This window comes from Colletotrichum scovillei (genome assembly GCF_011075155.1).
Source record: "Colletotrichum scovillei strain TJNH1 chromosome Unknown Contig00007, whole genome shotgun sequence".
Taxonomy (NCBI): domain Eukaryota; kingdom Fungi; phylum Ascomycota; class Sordariomycetes; order Glomerellales; family Glomerellaceae; genus Colletotrichum; species Colletotrichum scovillei.
The window spans coordinates 523,500-537,014 of NW_023336265.1; the positions used below are offsets into that span (position 1 = coordinate 523,500).

Sequence of the window (13,515 nt, forward strand, 5' to 3'; positions counted from 1 at the left end):
GCGACGTTTGTGTGCCATCAATTGAAGACCATACACGAGGGTTGCGGTGTTACATTGTAGGCCAGGATGTAGCCTTCTTCTAGATTCTAGACTCCCAGTGACTAGTGTTCTTCGCCAATTGAGCCGAGAGACTGAATGCTAGGGCGCCAGGACACGATGTGACTCGGCCGTCCCACCACGAATAAGGCTTTGCTCATCTCTTGACACCGGGCCTAAGTTCCCGATGGCACCGGCGTGCCAATAGCCTCGGTCGACAGGATGCGACGAAGCATACGAGTCATGCCTCCAGCGGGCGATGCGACCACTGGGTCATGCTCTGAGTAGAATTTGCGAAAAACACCGAGGCTCAATGTTGTCCCCTCGGACTCCTCGAAGTCTTGTTGAAGCTCATTGGGGAACATTGAGCTGCCGGTAGTTGGACGAAGTAGAAAGCGAAGCAGAATTCTGGTGACACTGCTTCATGCATGTCTCATCGTCGACACGGCCACAGCGACGAAAAGTGCCGGCCCCGCTGATCCGGTTAACTGTGGGTCACCCAAACCCGGCCGATAGACCGAGACGAACCGTACTGCGGGGATTGGGGGCCGTTGGGATGCGCCCCACTCCGGCGCAGTCGGGCTGGGTCTCCCACCGGCTCCGGCAGCCGACTTTCTAGACGCTTTCCTCAGCTTCAAAAGCCGGACGATCGGCCTCTTTATCGCAACATTACTCGTTGAGAACCAAGACAAAGGCGCCAGTGTTTGCATCTCGCCAAGTGCAAGCGCGTCAGTATTGTAAAGTGGGTTCAAGTGACGTTGATGGCCAGGCATCTCATTTCAAGAGTATGTGACCCATCCCTCTTCTCTCGCGGAAGAGTCACGGCCATAGTAGGCGGACAGCTACTAGTATTTCCTCAAGGAACGACGAGGCAGGAGCATCTTCATAAGTCCATACTGTAAGTAATGGGCACGTGCCTGCACCAAATGAAGGCGGGCAATTGTGGTAGCTCCTCACCACCTTCCTTACCTCAAGGTACCTATCATGAGGGCGGACCTCACTTGCCATTTTGCCCACGCGGAGAAATGTCGGCCAGCGCACTGCCCTACGAGTAGCTCAGATGAGTAAAGCACACCGGGAAGGCTAAGTCCAACATCAATGAAGCTTTTTACCCGTAACAATGCCACCCGTTCTTCTCTCGAACGCTCTTGAACTACCGATACCTTTCACCCATGGGAAGTTCTTTTGAGAAGGATCCGAGATAAAATCGATCATAGGCCTCTGGTACTGGCACATTGCGAGCGAATCACGAATATCCATACTCTGCCTTCGAAACAACTACTCGATACATTGCGGCGTTGAAGAGCCAGACCAGCATCGAGCTAGGTTCCCCAAACGTAGTAAATCCTACAGCCCCCCCCTAATTCAACGGCCAGCATCAGCGTTCGCCATGGAACATACTCTTAAATGCAACGTTCTCAAGTGTCGAAAAGAGCTCAGTGACCAGGCATTGGTCACCACGTGCAGGTGAGTTAGATATCCTTAAGCAAATCAAGCAGCGCCTAGCTGACTGAATCTGCGCAGCCACATCTTTTGTGTGGACTGCTCTGAGCGTCATGGCTTGACGGGCCAAGTTCAGGTTCGCCGCAAGTCGTGCCCGGCTTGTGAATGCCAGCTCAACAATCCAGACGACGCGGTGGTGACCAACTTGAACCTGACCGAGGACTACAAAACCAGCGTTCTCAGTGGGCTGAGCCCCAACATAATCATGGAATGTGCAGGAAGGGCTTTGAGCTTTTGGGCCTACCAGACAACCCAAGAAGTGTGAGCTGATCCCTGTTCCAATTCCTTGGGCAACGGTCACTTACCTAGCATAGTATATACCAGCGCTATCTCGAAAAGACGCTGACGGAGAAGCTGAAAACCCTAAACGTCAAATTCGAAAAGACGGTGGGTGATGCGAATGCCGACATTTCGAGTCTCCAGGAAAAGATGCGAGGTACGGGACAACGGCGTGGCCGCTTTTTGAGGTCACAGACAAGTTTACTAATGTCTAGTAGCTCTCTCAGATGACTACGACGACATGCGACGGAAACACGAAGAACTTGCGCGTTCCTACCAAGACAAGTGCCGCAAGCTCACACAAGTTCAGGAACTCTACGACAAGGTCAAGCGGGAAGCCGAGCTGGGACAGATGGAGGCTGCCGCCTCGGATGCAGTTGACTCCAACCTTCAATATGGCTCACAATTGCCGGCTTTTGAGTTTCCTGAAGCCGCAGCGAGGCAAAACATCTACGAACCGCAGTCGCAGTCTGCGTACAACAATGCACATTCCTACGTCGGGCCGGAAAGGGGACATCGAAGACCTCTTGCTGGCGGAAGCGGTTCCGGGCCACTTCGCGACGACAGAGCTTGGTCAAAACCAGGACCTGCGCAGGGTAAGCCGGATACTGTTGACATGCGACGAAACTGCACGCTGACAAAATACGAAGGCGGCATCATGAGCACCCCACGAGGTACACCCCGAGGACATGGCAGTGGCAGCCATGAAAGGTTCGGGCTATCGACTGCGTCCGGGCCGGGTACGGGAACCGGAACACCAATGCCTCGCGGTCCTTCGGGGAACCTCCCACTTGTAAGACACCCGCCCATATCGCGTGGACGAGGTCTTGGAGTTGGCCTCTCTTCCGGTATCCGGACTGGTCATACCAGTCAAAGTAGTCATGGCTCTACGGGACGCGACGAAACGGAGCCATATTTTTATAGTATTTCTCCCATTCTTCGCCTCTGAAACATCGCGACTAATGATTTGGGACAGCAGTCAAACGTCCAGGCCTTGCTCCCGCAGCATTTAGTCACTTGGCGGACCCGTGACATGGGCCATGATTGTGCTCTTCGAGAACAGATGCCTTTGTTGGCTAGACACGTGTTTGGAGGGAACAATGGATGGAGAAGTTACAAAAGGAATATGGACGACGGATGGCCCACACATTTGTTTTCAACGTGAAGGCTCTTGTTCAAGAGTTTGAAACGAGGTCGAGACGTTGTTCGAGGATGGGCCACGAGTTGTAGCCGAAGAAGCAGCAGCCTTTGGGCACGAAGATGTGACTTATATCAGGGACGATAACGGGATGCGTTTGATAGTCCCTTGGTAGTTGATGTACGCACATCAGTCTTGTCTTTAGTCGATTCGAGTTGCTGAGCCTGCCAGCGAGAACTCGATACACTGTAATGCCACGATTCGGCCGAACAAGGTCCATCAGGAGATACAGCTTAAAGTCGTCGTTGTCGCGTGTGGACGAAGAGCGTTACATCGAAACTGGCCAAGAGAGTCCCGAGACTATGCCGAAGAAACGGAAGAGACTGCAGAAGTTCAACAGGCCTCGCGCCAAGAGCGGCGGCAACGGCGATATGTTAGGCGGCAGATGGCTACAAGCAGCAGCGCAACGATCGGTGCAGTGGTGGCGACATTGCGGAGGAAGGAGACACAGCCTGGAAGCACGAAGACAGCAGAAGCCTCGACTACTAGTTTCGTCACCGATGCGTGTCGACAACAGTCAAACGGCCTTGGTTTGTAGCGCATTGCCTGTTCTCCCGGAGCTGGGATCCGGGCGACAGGATAGGCGCAAGCTGGGATTACAATGGGAGGCGTTGGGGAGTCATCCCATCTGGAGGACAGGTGAAAGCCAGGACGAGCGTTGACAGTGGGGTGAGGGGTCAGCGACGGATGATGCGCGGCGGGAGGGCGGATGCCATTCGCTGCAGCCCCGGACGATGGCGTATGACGTTGGTGCTCAACATCGGCGCTCGGTGGTTTCAGATACCAAAGCGGGCGAGAACAAGACACAAATCCAAGGAGAGTTGGTGATGCTGGTTGAGCAGACGGGATGTTGAGACGAAAGAAGGCTATAAAATGGGAAGTTAAGCACAGCGTGATATCATTGGGGGCGGGGGTGGGTCGACGAGCTGCACCTTGCAAGCAGAAGTAATATTGGGTTGGACTTGGAGAGCCTCATTCGACCCAAGTATTTGAGTCTACAATATGTTGAGTGTGATACGGAGCTATATTGTACCAGGGGACACTCGAGAGCCCATAAATCAATCCCCCTTGACAGTCACGAGGAAGCTGAAAGAAAGCGAATAGCAAAAGGGAGAAAGTCTCGGCTTGATACACGCGTGGCGTTTTGAAGACAAGTTGCCATATGTACATGTACGATGGACCCCGCAACCATGTGGTTCATTAGATTGTGCACCAATTCTAAGGTGGGAAAAGAAAGAGCAGAGAAGAGAATAAGAAATTATCTTGGGCCAAAGTTGCGATAGCAGACGGGGCAATCCTCGTCGTAACCGTGGGCCGGTTAGTTTATTAGTTGCGTGATGGCCTGCATGCATCCCTTGGCACTGTCTTGAAGCACTGTGCCCTGCATCTGCACAACTCCGCTCTCTCACAGAACTGCAGTCAGTAAGGTTGCGAGACTTGTGGTGGGGGGATAAATATATCTCTTGCACTTGGTGGACATGTGATGAGGTAAGCATCAAGTTTGGAACCGTGGGAACGACGGTTGCAGAAGGAGCTTCCCAAATTCCGTGCCTACCGGTAGCCATGCCTGCCATGCCTGCCTCAAGGTGTACTTCGTACGCGGCGAGCACAGTGTGCTCCGTAGTCACGCCGTGGCATTCCCGGCTGGCCAATCTGACACGCCAAGTCAGGGGTCCAACCAAGTTCTGCAGTCCGACGGCAGGGGTATCTACTAGTGAATCCACTAGCCCAGTGAGCAATCCGAAGAATTCTCACGGTGCACGGGCCAGAGGGGGGCGACGATGGCGAGTAAGGGACCACGGCACGCCCGACCGGCGACACTTGCACTCCAATGGGCGCTGCTGCAGCGTGCACAGTGGCGCGCCGCGCTGGATTACCTAGTGCTTGGTACTGGTGTGGTCCCCCAATTCTTCCGAGGCTTCTTTTCCTTCCATTAGTTGATGCACGCGCCGGCACGGTCCTTGAGTCGAGGGAGGAGGAAGTGAGGGATAAAGTCGATGGCCCGCGGGTTGATGGTCCCTATCAGTGGGAAACGTCTAGTGTACCTTATCTGCAATGCTGCATACAGCTCTGGGCGATGATCAAGGGAGAACGCGCAAGATAAGGTACCTTGGCGATTGGCACCGTGATTCCAGCGCAAGTATCCGTACATCGAGATGCAGAAACCCCCGAGAGCATTTCCGTCCAACCTTCCATTGGGTGCTGTCACGGCAGGTACTGTGTAGCCCTGGGCGACTGCACCTAAAGTATGTATCCGGCAGTCGAGGGGAAAAGGCACGTTCCCCCGAGGGCACCAATCATGACCAACAATCAGACGGTTACGCACTCCCTCGTTTGAAGTCAAGACCGGCGCAGACACACAGCCAGACGGTTTGCCATCTTTCACCTCCCGTCACCTCACCTTTAGGACTAGTGTTGAAAAGGGTAGCCAGCCACTATTCTGTAGTCTCGGTCTGTACGCTGCCTGCAGGCACTGAGGCACCTTGGGTGCTTGGCTAATCCTCCAAGGTAGGTAAGGTACTTGAGCAAGTGCCCAACACAGTGTGGAGACTTGCTCTAGCCTCCAACTGCCATTGGCTATCCATCTTTTTTTTTCGCCGATAAGACATGAGATAACAGAAACCACCTACCTTTACAGTGTGCGTGGATGCGTAATCTCTGGCTGAATGCAACCCTGTCCCGTCATTCTGCCACCCTGTCACCTCAGTAATCCCATTCCCAGAGGGACCAACTTATACCAAGGCGTGCCAGCCCAGGCCCCAACACGAGCCACACCCCCTGTCTCCGTCTCCCGTCGTCGTCTCCGTTTGCCTACTGCGTATGTCTGTTCACCCACTCACCTACCGCGAGTGCGTCTGCGTCTCCATCAGCTCTCTCCACTCCAGAGTCCCACCCCCAAGTCCTAGAACCACGTCTCCAGACTTCTTTTCTCTCCCCGTCCCTTCCATTTGCCTTGGCCGTGTATTCCCCTGACGCCGGTAATCAATCGAGCAATCAATTGCCAACCTTCGTTCTCCAATCTCTCCTGTCCAATCTCCAGGATGACCGACGCTCGCTTGAATCAATCTTAGACGACAAAACTCTTTTGAAATCAATTCTCTGCCGCTGCGCCCTACCTTTGCGACTACCCAATTGTTTTTCAACTAACCCATTCCGTTGCCAACACCTATCGTCCTCCACGCGAACTCTGCCCACCTCGCCGCGAAACACGACGATCCTCCATTGCGACTAGCCTTGTTGTAGGCGTTTTCGAAATTCCTCCACCGTGACCACCAAGGGAGCAAATCTCGAAAGAACAAACAACCGACTCGAATCGATCAAACGAACGAGTCCCAAGGCGCCGTACCACCACCACCACGCTTACTCGACCTCGATAACGATTTCTCTATCACCAGCCGGGTTTCCTTCGCCCATGCTATAATCCCGCCACGCCTTCTGCCTTCTGCAACCGACCTACGCCAAACCTGCCACGAGAAACCCGCAGCTTGACTGCGCCAGCTGCTCCTCATGGGGAAAAAATGTACGCTCATAGAATACATCGCGTCTGGCATTATACTGTGCAACTAGCTGACTCAAGTGCTCACTGAACAGGGCGATATGGAATCATCTTTGATGCTGGTTCCTCGGGCACACGCCTGTACGTTTACAAATGGAAGGACCACGCCAAAGCCATAAAGCATGCCACTGTGGAAGAGCTTCACAGTCTGCCCAAGATCAAGCTGCAGACGAGCGAAAAGATTCGCCCTGGCGTGTCCTCCTTCGCCGAGAAGCCAGAAGAGATCGGCCATGGACACCTGGAATCCCTCATCAACTTGGCCCTAAAGGAGGTTCCCGACAAGAAGGTTGCCGACACGCCCGTCTACCTCATGGCCACGGCCGGCATGCGTCTCCTTCCCGACCACCAACAAAAGGCTCTCCTCCGCAACATGTGCTCCTACCTACAGCAAAACACGCGATTCTCGCTACCCGACTGCAATACCAACATCCAGGTAATCTCTGGGGAGACCGAGGGTCTGTATGGCTGGCTCGCTACAAACTATCTGCTTGGCGGTTTCGACCACCCCGACAAGCACACGCACGGCAAAGGCCACCACACATACGGCTTTCTGGACATGGGAGGTGCCTCGGCGCAGATTGCGTTCGCGCCAAACAGCACAGAAGCTGAGAGGCATGCCGACGATCTGAAGCTTGTTCGCTTGCGCACCCTGGACGGCAGCACCATTGAGCACAGGGTCTTCACTGCCACCTGGCTTGGCTACGGCGCGAACCAGGCCCGCGAGCGTTATATCGACAAGCTCAAAGAACAGTACGGCAAGCCCAACGACCTCGAGCTACCGGATCCGTGCCTCCCTGCGGGCTTGCGAACAAACGTCAAAGGCGACCCTGTCGAGGCTGAGTATGTGGGCAAGGAACTCTCCCTACTCGGCACCGGCCGATTCGACGAATGCCTGCGCCAAACCGAGCCTCTCCTTGGAAAAGACACTCCGTGTACAGATGAGCCTTGCCTCCTCAACGGCCAGCACGTACCAAACATTGATTTCGACGTGAACCACTTTGTCGGTGTCTCGGAGTTTTGGCACACGACCCACGGAGTATTCGGAAAGGGTCACAAGACGGCATACGACTTGGCAACATACCAGAAGAACGTTGTGGACTTTTGCACACAGAATTGGGTGGATATCGAATCCAAAATTGATGCGCGAAAGAAGTCTTCTGCCCAGAAAGCAAAGAATGCCCAGGAAGCCTGCTTCAAGGCGTCCTGGCTCATCAACGTCCTTTACGAAGGAATCGGCATTCCGCGACCAGGACTCGAACATACGCCGCAACCCGGTCTCAACGTTACGAAGGGTACCCTGGAGGAAGCCAAGGAAAAAGGGTTCGTCGATCCCTTCCAGCCAGTCAACGAAATCGATGGCGTCGAAGTCAGCTGGACTCTGGGTAAGATGGTGCTGTATGCCGCCGGTCAAGTCCCCCCTTCAGGAAGTGCCCAGCCTGTTGGCTTTGGAAGCAACGTTGCCGGCGCGACCGACTTTGAGCCCGCGGGATCCAAGTTCTCCCCTATAACGATCGGAGATAACGACGACGATGACGATTGGGATGCTGATGAGCTCCTGGACAAGGCGAAGACGAAATCTGGATCTGGTTTCCTGGCTTTCATCCTGGTTCTGGTTGTCTTGGCCTTTTTCCTGCGCAAGCGAGACCGCCGAGCACGATGGTTCGGCAAGGTTGCGTCTGCCGTTCGTGGAACGAGACGTCCGGGCAGTCCTCGCAAGTTCGGGCGGGGCTTTTCATTCACCAACAAGCTTTTTGGACGGTCATCGGCAACCTACGAACGAGTTCTTGAAGAGGGCGATGCCGATCAGTTCGAGCTAGGCTCCGTCGACTCTGATGAGAACGAGCACTCTGACAGCAGCGAGGGCTCCAGGGCAGGTCATTCTTCCGGCCTTGCCACCCCGAAACTCAACATTGAGCGATTCGACGACGCTCGGCCAACCTTTTCGATGGACCGAGGTGGTTTGGCAGTGAGAACGGAGAGCAGAGAGAGGCTGGTACCAAGTCTGGTGAATGCTGGACGTCGCAGTCGCGCTGGTAGTCCGACACGACTGAAGAGTCCGCTTATGAAGCCCTTGGATGAGGATTAAGTAACAGAGATGCCTGCTATACGCAGTGTAAGATTATGCATGCCTGCTAGCGACTGGATGGGGATTTCACCTGGGTGTTTTTTTTCTTCTTCTTGTTCATTCTTCTGGAGACGGCGTTTATCAGGCAAGATGGATTGGCCCAGCATCAAGGCCCCTCTGGGCTTTTCGGAATGGAGGCAGTTAACGGCGTTTCGTCACACGGGAAGTGTCACCGGGCCGCTTTAGACGAGAGATTGCTTTTTCTTTTGGGAGGCATTGCATGGCATTGAGCTGTCGCAGACTTGTTTGTTCCTCTTCTGCGTTGGGTGTTGTACAACGCCGAATCGCCAGTCCTTTCCAGACCAATTTTTCAAACGGATGACAATGAAGACTAGACTGGGTTTGTCTACGTGTCTTGAACATGAATACAATGAAATCATCTATTCGGGTATCAGATTAAGAGTGCTATGTACTAGGTAAAAGAGGAACATGTGAGTAAATGGCGGTGGGCATCCTCAGTCTTGCGGTCTTTCGAGGAAGCTCGGATCGGACCGCACGCGACTTTCAAACTTTTTCCACCACTCTTCGAATGCCTTGAGCGGGACGACCTCGACACCTCCCGGGCCGGCCGTGCCGCTGAAGCTCGCGAGGAAGTTGAAGGCGTTTTTGATTATGTTCTGCGCCAGAAGCTGCGTGGACGGCTGGGAGGAAGCGTTGGAGGAGGAGGAGGAGGCCTTGTTGGCGGAGATCTCTTGGATGCGGGAGAAGACGGACTCGGCGGGCTCGACCGAGACGCCAATCATGACGCTGGGGTCACCGCCGTTGTTGGCATTGCTGCCGGCGTTGAGTTTAAAGGTTGCGCTTTCTTTGCCGGTGCCGATGCCGCCGAGGAACTTGAAGTTCGGCGTCTGGCCCGTTGCGGTGGCGGCGGCGACGTCGGCGGCCGTGGCAAAGTAGATTGCGGCTGCGGTGTCGGGGGGCAGGACGATGCCTGGGAGGAGCATGACTGTGATGTGGGAGAAGGGTCTGGCGGCGGAGATGGAATAGAGGAAGGAGGTTTCCGAGGGCGCCGATGTTGGATCCGTCAGCAGGGGCTGGCCGGCCGGGACGATGCCGAAGAGTGGGCCGGACATGGTGGTGGACGTAGAGGTAGAGTGCCTTCAATGATGACTTGGATGGTGTGGAAGGCCGTTTGATAGCGTCCCTTGCGCGACTCTGAAAATTTGGTCGAAGAGGGTGAGATATCGCTTTGAAGCTTTGAAGCAAGTAACTTAGCTTGTTGGCTGTGTATCAAAGACATGAGCTTCAAAAGCGAAGGATTACCAGCGTAATTATACAAAAAGGGGAGCTTCTCAGAGGAAGACCAAGTCTAAGGCTTCAGTGCTTGAGGACTCTGCGAGAGAATGAGGCTGGCGATGAGGTGAGAAGCACCGGGTCAAGTACAATTATTGTCGTACTGCAAGGTGGGGGGAGGGGCAGCTGCATTAGGTTGTGGAGGAAGCCTCGAGACGATGGAAGAAGCCTCGATGACACTAGCCAATCATATGCTTGTATCGGATCCGCTCCCCGGTTGACGGATATACCCTTACTCTGTACTTGCCGTCGAGAAGTCCGACTCGAGGGGTCCAAAGTTTTGATGCCGGTTCTTGTTGCTGGACACACGTCACTTCCGGCATCGGGGTCAGACTTATATGCATCTCGACGTCGTTTCGAGGTTCGGCTGCATCTTATTCTAGGCCACGCCTACCTCGCATCTTACAGAACACACAGCAACACATGCTACGATCGTTATTGATCCCCAGCCGGATAATCACCCAGTTGCTTCTCAAGACGACCAAGAGAACATACTCTGACAAGATGAAGACCTTCACCAACATTGATCTCATCGACCAGGTCGACTCGTGAGAAACACTGGCACTGGGCATATTGTACCCCGAGGCTGAGCCCCCGCAGCTGACCCAGGATGCAGATATCCGTACAAGCAGCCCCAAGTCAACACCCCCAATGCTGAGACGTTTGGCTCAGTGTACACTCTCATTTTCAAAGACGAGCAGGGCGATGTACCTCTTGGATACGTCCTGCCAAGGGTAGTCGACGAGCTGCTCAAGGTACCCGACAGCATCAAGGGGGAAGTCCAAGTCGACTCGGAGAAGCGCACTCTCAGAGCCTTCCAAGGGCCGACATTAGAAAGCCGCAGCAAGCTGGCGGCGGACCTCTCTGAGTACTGGAGAGCCAACGACACCTTCCCCATCCTCCGGGGTTGGCGCGACGAGCTGTGGCCCGTGTACGGCCGCAATGGCGAACTCCTCTTCGACATTGAGAGGGCCGCCTCAGGGTTATTCGGTGTCATGCGATACGGCGTTCACTTGACGGCCTTTGTGCGTGACCCGTCAGCGAGCCACGGCATCAAGATCTGGGTTCCGCGTCGCTCCCCAACCAAGTCAACCTTCCCCGGCATGCTGGACAACACCGTTGCCGGTGGACTTATGACGGGGGAAGACCCTTTTGAGTGTGTCATCCGCGAGGCAGACGAGGAAGCTAGCCTGCCGGAAGAGATTGTTCGCCATCAGACCAAGTTTGTTGGCGGGGTCACGTACATTTACATCACCGAGGCAGAGGCGGGCGAGGAAGGACTGATTTATCCCGAAGTTCAATGGATTTATGATCTCGAACTACCCGCAGACGTTGTACCGCAGCCAAAGGACGGCGAAGTCGCCGAGTTCAGCCTGTGCACGGTCGAGCAGGTCCGCGAAGGACTCGCACAAGGCGTATGGAAGCCCAATTGCGCGCTGGTGGCTCTCGACTTTTTTATCCGCCGGGGTATCTTGACTAAAGAGAACGAGCCCGAGTATGATCAGATTGCGCAAAGAATCCATCGACGAATGCCGTTTCCTGGGCCGCATAACCAGGACCCGTCTCTAGGGGCTATGGACGCTTGAGCCAGGGGTAAAGTTCCGAGATCCGGGGAATATCACGAGCAACCTGGCTCGCTCTTTCAACGATTTTCCCGACGCCTTTAACTCCGGTGCCCATGCTCTTGCTGTATAGGGCCATACGACTTCTGTACAGCCTTTTGTAGTACCTCACTTTTATGCGCGCCAGAATAGAGCGAGTAAGCGTTGAAAATCCCATTGCGAAAAGTTCCAGCATCTTTTCAATCATTTCTTGATAAGCAGGTAGACGTAGTCGACTCTCAGCGGGGTCAGCTTCTTGTAGGGGCCTTCGAGGGACATCAACAGGCCTCCGAATGAGACGTAGGCCTTGCTATAATTGCAGCACGGTCAGCTTCTGCGCGGCGCACTCGATTCAATGCGGGAACACGAACATAGTTTGACCATCGTCGGCATCCTCGAACTTGTAGATCTTGCCGTAGCAGACGTAATCGAACATATCGGCCAATGACGGCTCACGGTCCTGGTTGCCCTTGGTCACGTCCCGCCATCCCTTCTCGTCGTCCTTGCTGCCATCGTGGGCCAGAGAAGTCGCCAGAACCACGTGCAGGCTGTCGGAAACGGAGGCAGGGAACAGCTCAATGTTGATGTCGAGGGTCATGAGCGTCTGGTTGTCGGTCGAGGTGGCCGAGATACGGGCGACTCTGTCGTACTTGGACTGGTCGTAGTTGGTGACCGTGAAGGACTCCTCGAAGAGGGTGACATCGCCGCTGCCAGACATGATTGCTGTATAATTTGGTGTGCTTCTCCGAGGCGAATGGAACAGGCAATTCGCGGTATTGTCGTCGGGTGGTGCGAGAAAGATATCAAGGTCTTTCGTTCGGAGGCGCAAAGGCTTGAGGATCGTGAGCGACGGCAAGTGACTTTCGAGGTGAGGCGTGTGAAGCTCCGGCCGGGAAGGTAAAAATAAAAAAATAAAAATCGAAGAGTGATTGAGTTAACCGGTATAGTGTGCAATCAGACGAGGGGCGCGTCGGGCTAGGAAGCATAACTAGGTCCCTGACTGCGATCAGTGGGGCTTAAATTTTTGTCAGGTAAGGTAAGGTACCTAAGGAAGTGCAACTACCAACCCCACCTGCCCTCTTCAGTGGAGGGGAACTGAACCTGTATCTGATGTAATTAAGTTACCCGTTACTTCCTTCACGTAGCAGCACTTCCACGGCGCTCTCAACTATACCCAGGTCAGGTATCTGAGTGCATAAAGTTTCTTTTCACTAAATTACTGGTGAGCAATCTATACCAGTAGTGCAGTATCAGAAGCGACATCTGGATTGTTGTCTTGTACATACTGCCTGTGAGTCAACATCGGAATCACTTCCACTTTCATGAGAATTTTATGTAATTTATTTGGGCAACGGTTTTCTGACACGACGGTAGGTGCAGCAACCCAGCCACTTCCAAGTCAGAATCTGCCCAGTGCTGCAGATTTTCGAGCAGAACTAGTCGCGAACTCGTAACTCAGTGTCTTAAGCACACCTGGCATCATGTCGTTCAGGAAAAAGAACGTCGTCCTGGGACCAACCACCAGAGGTCCTGTAAGAGAGCCCATACCTCCGAAGCAGGAAGCTCTACCACCGGTGGGGACTCGTTCATCACCCCTTGACGGGCGTCCAACAACCTCCACCGGAACGGCATCACTAGACCAACTCCTGGCAGGACACGCAGGGCTACCTCTTGGCTACAGTATTCTTGTAGAGGAGTCTGGAACGACAGACTTCTCGGGTGTACTTCTCAGATACTATGCCGCTGAGGGCCTCGTGCAGGGCCAACAAGTACATGTGCTTGGCCCAACGGACGCGTGGAGAGGAGAGCTTCCAGGACTTGGCAAAGCCAGTGGCTCAAGTAAGAAGAAATCGGCGTCAGCATCAGACGAGAAGATGAAAATAGCGTGGAGATATGAGAGCCTTGGCAACAATGCCGGTCCAAG

The 13,515-nt window shown here is 54.2% G+C and overlaps 5 protein-coding genes across 5 annotated transcripts; 3 read left to right on the plus strand and 2 right to left on the minus strand.

The window, feature by feature from the left end:
- Positions 1-1,744: 1,744 nt before the first annotated feature.
- Positions 1,745-2,861, plus strand: HER10_EVM0005241 (E3 ubiquitin-protein ligase CCNB1IP1; the record flags this gene model as incomplete). Its single annotated transcript, XM_035474863.1, has 3 exons — positions 1,745-1,800; positions 1,854-1,975; positions 2,037-2,861. 3 exons carry the CDS (start codon positions 1,745-1,747, stop codon positions 2,765-2,767), a joined length of 909 nt encoding a protein of 302 aa, XP_035331462.1. The 3' UTR covers positions 2,768-2,861.
- Positions 2,862-5,800: 2,939 nt separating this feature from the next.
- Positions 5,801-10,087, plus strand: HER10_EVM0012806 (GDA1/CD39 family protein). Its single transcript, XM_035482190.1, has 2 exons — positions 5,801-6,536; positions 6,608-10,087. The coding sequence occupies exons 1-2, from the start codon at positions 6,524-6,526 to the stop codon at positions 8,656-8,658; spliced, it is 2,064 nt and encodes a 687-aa protein (XP_035331951.1). The 5' UTR covers positions 5,801-6,523; the 3' UTR covers positions 8,659-10,087.
- On the minus strand, positions 9,153-9,770 carry HER10_EVM0006082 (uncharacterized protein; the record flags this gene model as incomplete). The annotated part of the gene is made up of 1 exon (XM_035475678.1): positions 9,153-9,770. The coding sequence occupies one exon, from the start codon at positions 9,768-9,770 to the stop codon at positions 9,153-9,155; it is 618 nt and encodes a 205-aa protein (XP_035331512.1).
- Positions 10,088-10,292: 205 nt separating the features above from the next.
- HER10_EVM0006473 (NUDIX domain-containing protein) lies at positions 10,293-11,576 on the plus strand (the record flags this gene model as incomplete). The annotated part of the gene is made up of 2 exons (XM_035476056.1): positions 10,293-10,538; positions 10,607-11,576. Exons 1-2 carry the CDS (start codon positions 10,414-10,416, stop codon positions 11,574-11,576), a joined length of 1,095 nt encoding a protein of 364 aa, XP_035331534.1. The 5' UTR covers positions 10,293-10,413.
- Positions 11,258-12,504, minus strand: HER10_EVM0006108 (RNA polymerase Rpb8). Its single transcript, XM_035475703.1, has 2 exons — positions 11,963-12,504; positions 11,258-11,901 (listed from the first exon to the last, which is right to left on the minus strand). Exons 1-2 carry the CDS (start codon positions 12,307-12,309, stop codon positions 11,796-11,798), a joined length of 453 nt encoding a protein of 150 aa, XP_035331514.1. The 5' UTR covers positions 12,310-12,504; the 3' UTR covers positions 11,258-11,795.
- Between the last annotated feature and the right edge of the window lie 1,011 nt (positions 12,505-13,515).